The sequence below is a fragment of the Chenopodium album genome, chromosome 6 (genome assembly GCF_948465745.1).
Source record: "Chenopodium album chromosome 6, dcCheAlbu1.1, whole genome shotgun sequence".
Classification (NCBI taxonomy): Eukaryota; Viridiplantae; Streptophyta; class Magnoliopsida; order Caryophyllales; family Amaranthaceae; genus Chenopodium; species Chenopodium album.
This window is the reverse complement of record NC_137839.1, coordinates 24,358,539-24,373,732: the sequence shown is the minus strand read 5'-3', so window position 1 is coordinate 24,373,732 and position 15,194 is coordinate 24,358,539. Positions and strand designations below refer to the sequence as shown.

General features: G+C 34.8%; 1 protein-coding gene and 2 pseudogenes across 3 annotated transcripts; 1 reads left to right on the top strand and 2 right to left on the bottom strand.

The window, feature by feature from the left end:
• The first annotated feature begins 1,172 nt into the window (after window positions 1–1,172).
• On the top strand, window positions 1,173–2,638 carry LOC145635968 (protein BUD31 homolog 2-like; annotated as a pseudogene). Its single transcript, XR_014113973.1, has 3 exons — window positions 1,173–1,270; window positions 1,372–1,521; window positions 2,495–2,638. The product of XR_014113973.1 is annotated as a protein BUD31 homolog 2-like (transcript).
• A 2,546-nt stretch (window positions 2,639–5,184) lies between these two features.
• LOC145635967 (uncharacterized) lies at window positions 5,185–7,008 on the bottom strand. The gene is made up of 4 exons (XM_081687391.1): window positions 6,572–7,008; window positions 5,890–6,342; window positions 5,607–5,764; window positions 5,185–5,436 (listed from the first exon to the last, which is right to left on the bottom strand). Exons 2-3 carry the CDS (start codon window positions 6,191–6,193, stop codon window positions 5,757–5,759), a joined length of 312 nt encoding a protein of 103 aa, XP_081543517.1. The 5' UTR covers window positions 6,194–6,342; window positions 6,572–7,008; the 3' UTR covers window positions 5,185–5,436; window positions 5,607–5,756.
• A 1,142-nt stretch (window positions 7,009–8,150) lies between these two features.
• LOC145636822 (uncharacterized) lies at window positions 8,151–14,937 on the bottom strand (annotated as a pseudogene). The gene is made up of 10 exons (XR_014114148.1): window positions 14,836–14,937; window positions 13,881–13,929; window positions 12,581–12,694; window positions 11,508–11,581; window positions 10,961–11,063; window positions 10,384–10,434; window positions 10,129–10,270; window positions 9,827–9,965; window positions 8,622–8,727; window positions 8,151–8,504 (listed from the first exon to the last, which is right to left on the bottom strand). The product of XR_014114148.1 is annotated as an uncharacterized LOC145636822 (transcript).
• Window positions 14,938–15,194: the final 257 nt, after the last annotated feature.

The window sequence follows — 15,194 nt, the reverse complement described above, 5'->3', positions numbered from 1 at the left end:
TATTCTCTGTTGCGTGCTGGTGGATTTGGAAGTGGAGATGCGAGCGTGTTTTGTTCCAGCCGCTAAAATTCCTTTTGACCAAGGCAGCTTTGTCCTAGCTCGTGTAGGTGATATAAAGACAACTTGGGAAAAGAATGTGTTGCGAGGTGGTATGAGGAAAAAGCAAAGAGTAGAGCGATTGATTAGATGGAGATGCCCCGAAGAAAATTGGGTCAAGCTCAATACAGATGACACGGCGAAAGGCAACCCAGGCAAGGCGGGAGCTGGGGGCATTATCAGGGGCCATAGTGGAGATATTCATGAAATTTTTGCCATCAATTGTGGGATCTGTTCGAGCACAAAGGCATAAATTTTGGGCATTATGCGTGGGCTAGCTATTGCTTAGAATGGCGGACATAGGCGTGTATTACTTGAAGCAGACTCTGAAGTGGTTCTTCGTATGTTGACTGAGCCTACACCTCCCAACTCCTCTTTTATTCATTTAATTCGTAAATGCAAAGCTCTTGTTGGTCGTCATGGTTGGGAGGTTAGGTTGAGTCATTGCTATAGGGAAGCTAATATGGCGGCAGATTGGCTTGCTAACTATGGGGTCCATTTGGAGCAACGGATGATTTTGATAGAGGCGATCCCTAAGGATCTTCTTGCCGTTTTGTTGGAGGATCTTAGTGGTGTGTCTCGAGCTAGGATGGTTCCTACTATGGTAGGATAGTAGTTTGTTAGGTGTTTTATTTGCTTTAGTTTGTTTATTTTGTTCGTTCTTACTTTTGTTTTGCGAAGGTTTCCCTTCTTTTGCACCCAAAAAAAGAAAAAAAAAATTATTGATGATATAAAGACCCGCCCATTTATTTATCAGACGGATCTAACCCATATTATAATTATGGCGGGTCATGGCTTTTAAAGGCCTCAGACTCTCAGTTATTCGTTGAAGCGCACTCAACGTTGCGTTCTCCATTGAAGCTTGAATCTAATTCTTGTATCCCCATTGAAGCAGCTTCTAAGGTAAGTTGTTTGTTGTTGTCATCATCATATCAATTTCACAATCTAGGGTTTATATTCCCTTAATTTAATTATCAGTGCTTAAGTTTAGGGTTCGTAAATTCTTAGATAAAGAAAAGAAAATTATGAGCGTAATTTGAATCAATTATCCCTAAAATGATTAACTTTGCAGTTGAAAGATGCCGAAAGTGAAGACAAATCGTGTGAAATACCCAGAAGGTTGGGAATTAATTGAACCAACAACTTCAGGAGCTAGAATCTAAGATGAGAGAAGGTAGGTTTGGCTAATTTGATTTCAATTTGTTCTTGTAAAATACTCGAATTTGGTCGAAACGTCGATTAACGATGTTTGATCGATTATGGTTGAATTGGCAGCTCAAATGGATTCTCATGATGGAAAGAGAAAGTGTGAAACATTGTGGCCAATTTTCAAAATTGCTCACCAGAAGAGTCGTTACATTTATGATCTTTATTATAGAAGAAGTGAGATTTCCAAAGAGCTCTATGAGTTTTGTTTGGACCAAGGTATAACTTTCATCTCAACCCGTTTGGTTGCTTTATTTACTGCGAAATGCATCAAGCTCTAAATTTATGTATCCTTGCCGGTGTCGTTTGGTTGCACAAAAGAAACGGGGGAAATAGAAAATCATTGGAATTTAGATATTGGGGTTTTGTTTGGTTGACCACAAAACATAAAATTGTGGGAATTTCAAATCCATAGGAATTTCCTATTCCCTCAAAACATGGGAATTTCCAATTATGCTAGTTATTAGCCTATTTTATTGACTAATTTGTAGGCACGGCATTGTGATATTGCGTCGTGAATACTTGCTCGATGAGTGGAATTCCACCATTCCAATTTACTAGTAAGTTTCTTGGACTTTGTTAAACCAATGTTATTAAGGTCTACATGTATGTATCCTAGCTCAAAACTTGTAGAATTTGCTGAAATCAACACTTCATTGTTACCAAAGTGTTACTCTGTTGTCCACTTTTCCAGTTTTCCTGCTTATATTATTCACATTGTTGTTGATTGTTATTAAATACTTGTATTCCTGTATGACATACTTTTGACATTTGTATTGGTGGACTATGTTCATACCCTCCCAATTACTCGATTTAAAGGAGGTTATATCAGCAAGATCTCTTGGAAGACTTTTTAATTTTTTAGAAGTGTGACAGTTTCTTCTGGACATCTTAATATAGTACATGTATTTGTTGCTTATATTTTCAGACATATGAAATATAATTTCTGAGTTTAGCATTTTCTTTGTCAGACTGAATCAACAAGCCATTATTGAGCTTAAGCTAAAATAATATTAGGAACTGTGCAAACTATGAACATAGTCTTTGCTTGATCATTACTGATATCCATTGAATCTAAACTATCTTGTTCTCGTATTGATGTAAGTAATGCTGCTAGTGTGATATTCATATTAGGGGAAGACACTGTTTCAATATTACTGATAGATGTTTTTGTTTTGCCTCTGATTTGCAGCCAGGATATGAGCGTCTGTGTTGCCTGCGTTGCATACAACCACGAGACCATAACTTTGGCACAACTTGTGTTTGCCGAGTGCCCAAGCATCTGAGAGAGGAGAAAGTCGTAGAATGCGTTCACTGCGGATGTAGGGGTTGTGCTAGTGGGGATTAAGTTGCAATCCTTGGCTGTGGGATGTTTAGTACTATGTTGTAACTGTGTTGCACAACCAATGACTAATTTTGCTATCTTGATATAGCATCATGCTTTGATTATTTAGGTTATGTCAAGTACATCTTAGAAAAATTTATCTGTGAAAGTGATTTGTAAGGTATGTCATGACCTACCAAAACTCATCAAAACAAATGGGAATATGAGATAGTGATTTGCACGCTGGATTTGGTAATGCAGATGTCCATAATTACACTTTTGTGCAATAATAATGAATAGTTGCATAATGTTTTGACAACAGCAAACATTTGAAGAGACGGAAAAAAAGATGATGTTAAGGTGAGATAATGTTTCATTTAAATCCCTTTTATCAAATCTACCGGTTTCGTTTCAATTCTATCATTTGAGCCTGGATCAAACTAATAATGAACCTAACCAAATGCCCTCAAAATATATGTAACCAAATAAAATGAATACAACTAGGGGCTATAATTGAGTGAGCCGAGACTAAGCTCTTGGGTTGCTTGCTTATTACCCTGGCATTCAAACTCGAGCCGAATCTCGAGCTTTTTTGAGCTTAGATGCAAGTTCAATTTTCCATATAACTCAAATTTTGAGTTAAAATTTTTTAACTGATTTATTTTATTTTACTAGTTTCTCATAGTTGTTTGCATTTTTACTACTCCTTGTTAATGCATGTTAAAGTATACGGAATAAAAAATACAATAGTTAAGAAAAACACATACACAGACATTTTGACCTGTTCACGAGATTGACAAGTAAAAATATGTTGAGCTAAGCTCGTGAATGATTTGAAGAGAGCTCAAATATTTCACGAACTAGTTCAGCTAGTTAAAAACTTAAAACCTCGAAATACAACCACCTCCCTAATCTTTCAACAACTAGATTTCAAAATTATGACAAATTTTTTCTATTGCATTAATAGCAAATCTAAGGAAAATAAAATTTTATGTGCAAGTGGTATCCCAAATAATAAACTTGAGATCCAAAACTCAATGTTGTCAGAGAAGATCTGATCATTAATTCATCACATAAGCAAAAAACTCCTTTTTGTTCTCCCATTTTAAAGCTTTCATCCTATCTTATTTTTTCTTTTTTGTTTTGTACTTTTAAAAGTGGCTTTAAAGGGAGGGTTTCAAGCCTTTGCCTAGATGGTTCTGGTCACTCCCACAACCCACTAATTGTGAGAAAAACACAACTAAGTTAACTTCCAGATCTCATTTATCAGATTAATTAAAACAAATTACATTGCTTTTGGTTGTAAAGATTCAATTTTTTGTCCAGTCGAGAGCAAAGAGAATATTTGCTACTAGAACAAGTTCGGATCGATACCCTATAAGAAAACTTGTACAAGTCATACGTATCATATAAATTTAGTACAGAAAAGAATGCAATAGTGCATACATAGTAATGCAGAAGGTAACAGAACTACAGATGTCTGCATATTATCAGAGCTGATAATAATTTTAATCTGTTTCAGTTTTTTTATTGCACCCTGCAAGCAACTTTAAGAACAATAATAATAATTTGAAACAGCCTCGATTCATTTTCGAAAGGCCTTGAAACAGATTACTGATACAACTGTGGCAACTTAAATTAGCTTATTATATTGATAACACAGAAACACCTGGATGCATATAGTAGGTGTAAGGGTATTGCGAGGACCGGAAATAGCTCCAATCAAAAGCTAAGGACTGCTGTCCCAATGCTTGAAACGATACAAAAATCAAATGGTGAAAGGAAGCAACAATCATATGATGGAAGGAAAAATGCCGCCTAGATTTATTTTTCTTTAAGGATATCAGGTTGTTAATTTGTTATTGATATTAGATATCGGCGTGTCAGCGTGAATGATTTTAAAATGGTTTTTGGTTGTGAGGAATGTTGTTGATTATAAAGTATATATTCAAAGTAAATTATGAGCAAGATAAATGAAGAAAGTTTGCTACTGGATTAAACTTGAATTGTAACCTATAAGGCTAATTCTAAGGTTTTAATCAGTTCATTAATTAACATAATCTCATTTGCAGAAGGGAATAAAAAAACACAGTTTTTTTTTTATGTTCTTTCTTATAAGATACTACTAATAAAGCTTGCAGTTTTATCAGACCTGGTTAGAAGAAACCTTATGACAGTTGCACTTTGCACTTCCTGCAGATTTATGAAGCAAAATGAACATCTTTTTTAATTCCAAAAGGCTGCCAAACTACTAAGGATTAGAAACAATTTATAAAGTACAATAAACATTAAAAATAGTCATTCACCAAGTAAAAGCTAAGCTAAAATAAAAATTATGTACTTCCCTTTATGATCATAATAAGGCAAACATACAATACCATTCAATTCTGGAATAAGCCCATCGAAGTTTTGCGATAATACATGACATGCTCTAGATTGCAGTAGTTAGCTTAGAAAATAAGCTCATGCTAGATCGTCTGAGCTTACGATTACATTAGACTCTAGATTTAATGTCCCTTAACACAGTCAAGGGAACTACTTCTTTAACAAGCCGGAAAATGTGAACATCAAAGACAGAATTATTCTTGTGACCCAAATTTCCTTTCTGAAGCAGCTCAAATACACAAAAGTCATGCTCCTCGAGATTGTTCTCTAAAACAAAAGTCGACCACCCTGGTCTGAACTGACATTGCAAAGGTGTCCATCTGCATCCCACTGTCCAACTCTCCTCTACTCCTGGAACCCGGAGTATGACATCATGATCAGACTTCTGAAGCAAAGTGTTTTACAGCCCATTCTTTAGGGATGGTCTGCAGCCACAGTAAACCAAACTAGCTTAGATTTGATTATTAAAAGATGTTCTACTTTTACATTGAGAGTAGTAAAATGGTTATGATGATTATGTCACTCTTATTAGATTAGGTCCTTACGGTGAGAAAGTAAATTACTATGAAAAACAAGGTGTACAAGGATGCCATACCAGATGAAAGCCGCGATAAACATGTGTGTGCTTCATCACAATTTCTATCATATGACATCTCCAACTCATATGAATAATGGCCTTGTTAAGTGCACCTTGCTTCTCTTGTTCTGTAACCTTCCGCCTCCTTGATTTGTAATACTTTTGAGGTTATCTCACTGCAAATTAATTAAATCGCAATTGCATACACTTAGAGGTATAGATATCAAACAAATGAACCAATCACACTAGCATTGATTGCAGTTATAAATTCTTGTTGAAAAATGTTTGATAGACTCTATACCTTGAGGTGTTCCACTTTTCACATTTAGACGAAGTTTATGAAACCTCTTCTCGTGATCAGATGATAATTCCAGATCTTCCTCTTCATGTATCTTCCCTTTTGCTTTCCCTTTATCTGCAGCATTACATATTGCACTCTGACTGCCTCTGAAATTGTTTTCTTGAGATGAAGCATCTGAATCATATTCCTCATCCACTGCAATTACTTCTACAGAGCCATCAATATCAGCTTCCAATGTTCTTGCACATTTAGATTCATCGTTCTCCACGTGTAAAAGGCTTCTACAAGAAGTGTTCAAGGACATGTTTGTATTCCTTGTGAAGTGCGGACATTCTACCTCACATCCAGTAACATCAAAAACCGATACCTCAAAAGAAGAGTCCCCAACATAGCAAAAGACCAAGAAACAACCATACTTAATACCATGATCAGTCACGAAGTTACCCCAACCATCTGCAAACAGGAAATCTTTCTCAGTTTTTTGTATTTGAACTTTCCATATATTCCCCGCTTTGACCTCTTAGAGTGCAAGAGATTGAAAGGTCTGCTCTAGAGCATTCAACAAATTTTCTAGGAATTCGCTACAGAAATTTTAATCAAAAATCAACTGTGTTAGATCTAATATATGACTTAAGTATTAATAATAGGAATTCTTTAAGGCCTCTTAGGTGTGTTAACTTACCAGCTATTGCTCAAAATACCAATCATCAACTTGAAAAACCTGTGCTTCCTAGGTGGAACATGCCAATACTTGTCCTTCTCTAAACTCTAAAGCCTTACAAGTTTCACAAACATATGTCATTTTGCTTTTAACTTAAAATACTCTTCAATGTATCAACCACCTGAGACACCCAACAAAAAAAAAGCATTTAGATCAATAAAATACTTCTTGAAATCATAGGATGACAGAGCGGATTCCTCTAATGTGTTTGTACGAAAACATTGATCTAAATTTTTATGACAAAAGGAGAGATCATGACTTAACTCCATATATTCATTCTGAAAATAAAAGAGTTTGACAAAACCATGGAGATTTTTATTCTAACAACAAATAAAGAAAAAAGGAAAAAAAAAACTTAGAAGTTTGGTAACTCAGAAAAGTATATAGAAAGCACAATAGCTGGCTCCCGCTCAAATTTTTGTAGCTATTGTTTCACAGAAGTTGTAGCAACAAATATTTTGATGAGAATAATGGAGAAGATTAAAAAATGACAAGGATGATTAATTGGCATAGCTAATGATTTTGCCAGTTTTGTAAAGCTCAACTGCTCAAGTCAATGATATCAGATAAGGAAAGAATCACAGAAGTGTAGAGGGATTTTTGGGAAAGTTTAATAATGATAAATGGAGGGTCTATTTATTTTAAACTTGAGAATGACATTAAACTAATTTTCACAGTAATGGTTTACGGAGTATTTCTTCTCATATTATTTATGAAGAAAAAAAAATTAGGGGCTTATTAGTTTCCTTGGGTATTATGCAATTTGACAATTTCCTATGTTAGGCACCTACGATTGTAAGTGAATATGCAACACTTTTTTGTTTTTGGTAAGAGATTAACATAAACGAAAGACAAAAAAACTCAGCAGCAGAAACTGTCAAATTACAGGAGTTGTAGGCTTAACCGGCACAAAATCGAAAAACTTCACTTATGTCAAATACCACGAAAAGTTTTCTAGCTCAGGTACTTTTGGAATGGTGGAGAGCGAAAAAGCAATGTGAAGGATGGTTAATAAAGGAGATGGGCGTAGTTGTTTTTGCTAATCAAGGGATAATGAGAGCTATAATATAACTGACAGAGTGAGTTGTCATGGAGTGATTTTTGGCAATGTTTAAAATGACGTTTCTTATGAAACATTAGGTTGGATTAAACTTGATTACAACATGTCACTACTTTTTAAGGTAATGGATTAATGGTAGATTTGATCCCTTTTTTTCCTTGATGACTTCAAGAGATAAGTATATTAGAAATCAAAAGTACAAATATTAATCATTATTAATGTTACTGATTGTTAACGATTACTAAGTGTACATTGATGATTATATGTAGCTCGTAGGTTTACATATAACAAAAACCTTTATACGATTATACATAGTAATATATTAAGGCCTGCTAAATATGCTTGAAAAGTATTGGCACCAACACTTCTATATTTTCTAGCATTAATACACACTAATTACTGCTGTTATAAATAACATATACACTATATAACGGTTGAATCATATGTATTAAAAAAAAAAAAAAAAAAGAGGTTGAATCATATAGCCAAAAATGTAATTATGAATCCACACATACATCTTATTTCACTATTTTTGGACCAAGGAAACAGACGTATAAACTCCAAATAATAATTCAATAAAGACCATAGTCACCACACTAGGAAAATGAAAAGCCTAAAAGGAAAGTAACTAAAGAATAAACCAGTAAATATTCAACACTCATACAGTCATTACGTATCTCTTTCGTGTCCAGCTACATCTTTCGGTCGGAGCTTCAGTTTTTTAACATTTATGTTCAACATAACTTATCTCCCAGAGCTCGACATCTTTTCCTCTTTCATACTCTTGTACATATTGAGGAATTTCTGAAAGATCAATACGCATGCCAGTAAAACCTGGAAAAGATACATTTGTGAGGCTTTCATGTTATCCAATTACAAAACTAATGTTTGCCAAACCATACCAGATAAGAACAAAATTATAACACGATTGAAATGTGATTTATAACTAACCCTTTTTGTTCCTCAAAAAGCTAAGGAAATGTGAGTACCCATTGGCAACAACATCAAGATCATACAAGCTGAAATTGTAGCGCTTCTCCAACGCAAGATACAAAACCTAAAGAGCAAAAAATCTACTTCATTATTGATGAAGCTCACTTTCAATGAGGCTAGGGAAGTTGTTTTAAAAATACTGAAGAAAATTATGAAAGGTATTTTATTTCCTGCTAAGCTTTACTATAGTTTAATACTGCCAAAACAACAATAAGAACAACAATAACCCACGACATAGTTTGGATCCGATCACAGGTTGAGCAAAATAGAAGTGCCAGAACAACATGTTGTTTACTAAGCAGGTTGATACAAAGCCCGTCAACATCACTAGTAAGAAATCCCAGCCTTAGATTCAATTGCAAGAGATATTGAAAGGTAAGGAGGCACATAAATTGTTTTAAAAGCAGGATTTCTGCACTGTAATGAAAAATTTGTTGCACATCCCAAGGGCCAAACAGTTGAGTCCCAAATAAGAGGTCTAGGAGTCCCAAATCGGAGATCTAGGAGGTAATATCTTAAGGAATTTTGTTGCCCAATCCTGTGTAGTTCCATTTCCTTGAAAATGCAAATATATTGTTTGACTGGTCACTGGAAGTTCGATTACCTAGGGGAACAGGGGGTTCCAATGAAATGATTAAATATGTTTTTGCCAACCAAACAATTCCACACTTTTCCACTTACTATGTTTCATTCATGTCAACTAAATAAGTACTAAGAGTAGAAGAAAATCAAAAGGTTAGGAGTGTCATGAGTGTCATCTTGCAACGAAGGTTAAAGGTCTTTACACCTCCTTTTAGACTTAAAAAAAAGGTGGTTTACTAAAAATCCTCCTTGATTCAAAATAAACTAATAATTACTACCTCTGTTTTTTATTAGTTGACACGCTTTGACTTTAACATTATTCACACACCTCTCTTTGACCATGTTTAGTGATTTACATATGAAGAAAAATATAGTCAAGTGGGATCTTGTTAGATTCGTCACAATGTATAGTTTCAAAATATCAACTTTTTATAACTTTTGCTTATTGGTAATTAAAGATATTAATGATTGAATTTGTGCATGGGAAAACATGACTAAAGAAACGTGTCAACTAAAAAGAAACGGAGGAAGTATAAAGTTTTTAGAATTTAGCCTACTGCATAGCAATTTATTTTCAATACCTTTTTAGAATGTTGGCACATCATCTTCTGCAGAACACTGAAAAAGGCATCATTTAACTCATCACTATATATCACATCTGCAGCTAACAGCACAGATGCTCTATTAACTTCTTCAACCTCAGAAGATGTTCAGGAATACCTGAATGGAATAATTTACCACTGTAAATAAGCATGCCCTTCCCAATGAAATATCAACACAAAAATGTGGAGGATTCTGATGACCCTCTCTGTAAACAGGAATTAAAACTATAATGAAAAAGTCCAGACACTCCAGATAGGGATAAACAATATGGTTTCTCTACCTTATTCCAGAATCCAAATCCAAAGGTGGCCATGGTTTCTGCCAATCAAGCTCTCGTACTTTGACTGGAGATTCACTTCCGAACAATCCAGAGTTGATATGAGCATTCCTAGCACAGTTGTCGAGAATTTCAACGCCATGGTCTAGGAATGGTTATCATACAGTGCATCATTAGTAGCATATACAGTATACAAGAATTTGCATAACAATACTAAATTGCATAATCTCAATCCAAAGTTTCAGGCCATGAAATTACCTGTTATGAATACAGTCTTCGCAACATGTGCAATTAATATACCAACCAATCCTGAGAAAGACAGAATCAGGATCCTGTGAAACAATGAATAAGGGTTCTTTAGGTTACCAGCATCAGCTTCACATAACACATTTAGAATACCATATTCACATAATTTTTAAGCATGTTAAAATGTGTAGAGTAATAGTTTTCCCAAGGGCCATAACTTCATTAAAAGCCTACTAAACGAAAGTGCCCTAATTTTTTTTTTTATACCTATAAGGTTTTGGTGATAAACTTCATCTAGGTAATGAACTTTAATTATACAGTTTCCTCGGTTTTATGATGTCCCTTCTATTCGTTATACAGTGTTTCAAGATGATGTCCTACTTTCGGAACTTTCACTCTTTTTTCTAATGCATCACTTCTGATAAGTCTCCTTCACCTTCTTAGTGTTTGTGAAAAATAAGACAAACATTATGAAAAAGATGGAGTATTCAAGATCCTTCTTACAACTAACAGCTTGACTTGCACATCCAAGTCCTAAGTCCAAACATCTATTTCATCATGATGAACAAATTATAGAAGAGAACATTACCTGTGCCAGCACCAAGTTCAACAGCAACAACACCATTGAATACAGATGAAGAAGACATCTTGTGCAATACATAATCTGCTAATACCAATTCAGCCCTCCAAACCTGAAAAGGAAAACTTATAGAAAAAGCTAACAGTCTAGAAAGCACTGAATTATAATTTCATTAATTTCCTACAATTTGATGATAAAAATAACTGTAAAATGCATGAAACCCAAAAAGAGTAAAGTCGATAAATGGTGTATGCAAAGCTATAAATTCTTTTACTGATAGTGTTATAAAAAACTCTCATAAGCTGTGTAAGTGTACTACTGAATCGTGTTCCAAATTTAACTACATCATTGCCGTAAACTACATGCAAGCATGCAACTATTGGAGCATAATGATACAAAATAGTAACACACATATATTGTGTACTGCTTTCAGCATATGTATTTATAGCTGCATATGGCTTGATTGCTTGAGCACATAAATAGATTCTCATTTCATCTTATCCTTAGTATCTTACTTAAGTTATAGTGTTAGACTTTTAGCATATTGGACAATCACCTACAGACCCACACTTGGTATGGTTGATGTAATATTGTGCTGAATGCTGACAACACCAGTGTAGTAAGCTTGTTCTGCACAAAAATATTTTTCTTCAGAAAAGCAAAAATCATAGGTTGGTAACTTGCAGTGAATTTGGGCATGTAACTATGTAAGAACTAAGACGGAGACCCGACTACTTGAGGGTGCACCCATTTAAAGAGTGGAAGAGTGAGACCATGGAGGGGTTAAACAAGAGAGGGGGAGACTGAAAATGACTTGGTTGGAAGGAGTTAAGAAGAATATGAAGTATGTGGATTTGCATGAGGATGAGGCAATGGATCATAAGGGATGGAGGAGGAAGTTTTTTGTCTATTACTACACAGAATAATCAAATTTGGTTCATGTAGCCGACCCCACTTATGGGATTAACGCTTTGATTGATTGGTTGGAGTGAAGGAAAACCCTTAATCTGATTTAAATATAAAATAGGAAAAGGGAAGGGAAATTTTCTTCTCCTTTCTTCATTGTTATTTCTTTCCATTGTTAGAAAGACATGGAAAGAAAGATTTAGCATACTTCTTCCATTCCCTCTCCCCCCCCCCCCCCCCCCCCCCCCCTCCAATTTTTCCAAGCACATTATTTAAAGAAAAATACAGCAGTTAGAACCACTCACAAAGTTCTGATAATAAAAGTAGAAAAACTGAACCAACACTAATTAATTTCTGACCACTGACCTAAAGCCAAGTCATTCCGTGATAAATTAGAACAAGGCACATATCAAGATGGCATTTCAGGCATAATCGCAACATATACTTTACTTGACACTTGACAAAATGACACAAAGTATAAGTATACAGAGACAACTTTAAGAAATTAGTTGACAATGTAACACGACAAATAACAAATGAAATTGACTTTTCAAAAATTTAAGTTTTTAAGACTGGTTTAGTTAAATATTGATCATTAAGCACCGGGGTAAGCTCAAAAGCCTGGTCCCTACCTTATAAAAAGGTCAGAAGTAGTAAAAGTGGACAAAGGAGGAGAATCAAAGATAAAGAAGGATGATAAATGTGGGTCATGCTTTGACTTACTGGTTCGTCGAGCTACAATGAGATCACCATCTTCATCTAAATCAATAGTTTGCTCTGGAGAACTAGATTCATCTTTGACATGGTCACCATGTCTACTCCTCGTGAACTCATCTCCTATAACACTCAAAAACAAGAGAAACTTAATGGGTATAATTCTTCCAATTCACAATTAAGACAAAAGAGCATGAACAAACAACCACTGAGGCTCCACCAAAATGCAGGCTGAAGAGAGTCCAATGCTGAAAACCAACTATAAAATTAATGGTGCAGAAAAGAATATCATGGCCTGGATTCAATCACTGTAGGTTGGCCCTAACAAAGAGCCTAACCTAGTTTCCTTTCCACATCAAAAAAAAATGGCTTGAATCTAATCAAGTATTAAATAAACACTAGGGCCTGCTGACTACAGAGGAATAGAGGATGTCATCGGAGCCCCAAATAACCTCAGGCGTCTAAAGGAAAACCAGGGCTTGTCAGTGGCACAATAATTAGTAAATGATGTTGTGAAAGATGACCAATAAGACACCTGTGAAAATGGTTAAGTTCTGGATCCTTAATATAGTCCCCAAAAAAAACAAGAAATCTATGGACTCTGCGCGAAAATTTTGGATAAAATAGGCAAATAATTTGGTACCAACTGGGCTGCAAAAGTATAAATTAAAAAAAGGAGTCAAGTGAGATTAGAAAAAAATACTTAATCAAATGATATACTTCCTCCGTTTTATTAATATTGCAACAATGGACTTTTTGCACTATTCAACACTCTTGTTTGACCATATATTATGATTTATACGTTAAGCAAAATATAGTCGTGTGAGATCTTGTTGGATTCGTCTCATAAAATACTTTCACAATATCAACTTTTTATAAATTTTACTCTTACACAATTATAGATATTTAGCATATAAAAGGTGCATTGGGATGCGTAATTTCCTCCTTGTTGCAATATTAATAGAACGGAGGAAGTATAATACTACTTTGCTGGGAGGAGCTTGATTTCACATTTTCACGAGTCACAATTTAAAACACTTACAACACAAGTAGAAAATAAACTATCATACTCAGATTATTATTTTCCCCACAAGCACCCCTGCCAAATCGTCAACACTCTGACATGGGTATGGTCATGGATACTTGACACTTTATTTTGAACCAAAACATGGACCTTTTTATACAAAAAGATGAGCCCGAAATTTGGACACATAACAATCTCTAACACAAATGGTCAAATCCAAGAAACATAGGAAGTAATAAGTTTGTCATAAGATTCATAACTCTTAGATTTATATCAAATACATACTAGTCTCTACACCAATGGTAAGAAGTGATAAGTTTGTCACAAGACCAGTCTATAACACCATTGAATCAATGATCAAGTCCAAGTAACATAGGAAGTAGTAAGTTTGTCACAAGATTCACGACACATTTAGTTACGGACTTAATTTTCCAATTTGCGTTTGTCACAAGATTCACGACACTTTTAGTTACGGACTTAATTTTCCAATTTGCTGAACAACTGAATAGTCTATAACATTCCCTCCCAAATTTTCTTCTGATAACCACAATTACATCTTTCCCTCTCATCAAGGTTTTCTTGTAAGTTAATGGTGCCTAATCCACTGCTCCCTTAAATTGCGCAATGCCTTTTTTCTATCAAAATAAACCCACTATTTGTGCATTGTATCTTTCCACAGATGATGAAAAATAACTAATGCCTCAAGTAGAAAATTCATTGTCCGAAGCTAAATTCAAATAAACTCAGCAATCCAGGCCCCTAACTAGTTAATTGTACCACCATAACGAATAAACGCTTGTTCCCTTCATTTAAGTGATTTTACAGAAACATAATTAGCTAGCAATTCTATCCCTCCCTCATACCAACATAACGCATAATTCAAAACTTGTCATTTAATCTAATGTTCCTGTATTGGCTTTTCGAAACTCTGACATGGGTACGATCCTACGACACTTGGTTCTGGACCAAAATCATCAGAAAATAAACGAGTCCCAAAGTTTGACACTTTGGACACATACCCATATATGACACGAATACCCAATTCGAATAACACCATAAACAACATAAAATCATCCAAAAACTCATACATAATAAAATTCAAACTAAATTCAATCAAAATAAACTTAAACATTGATTCCCAACACTCTTCAAGGACATAAAATACAAATTAAAGCCGATAATACCATAGAAACTGTAAGAAGAGATGAATGAAATGAAGAAGATAAAAATTAGGGGTTACCCAGATGAACTTAGCAGGGCAACCCAGATGAACTTCGTTCATCACCTCCTCATCTTCTGCCATACAAATATTTGCACTTTCGTCTTTGTGTTGTTCTTCCATTGTTGCTCACTCTCCGTCTATGCCTCTGGCAATTTTATGGAAATTTAGCAGATTAAATTTCAGCAGATCATAGCAGATCAGATTTCAGATCAGATTTCAACGGAGCCGAGCCGCAACATTATTATTAATACTATTATTAATGTTATTATTATTATTAATGTTGTTGTTATTATTATTATTATTATTAGTACTTCATCCGTCCCCTTTTGATAGTCTTTTATGGGTAAATTTTAGTCCCAAAATGTTCACCCCATTTA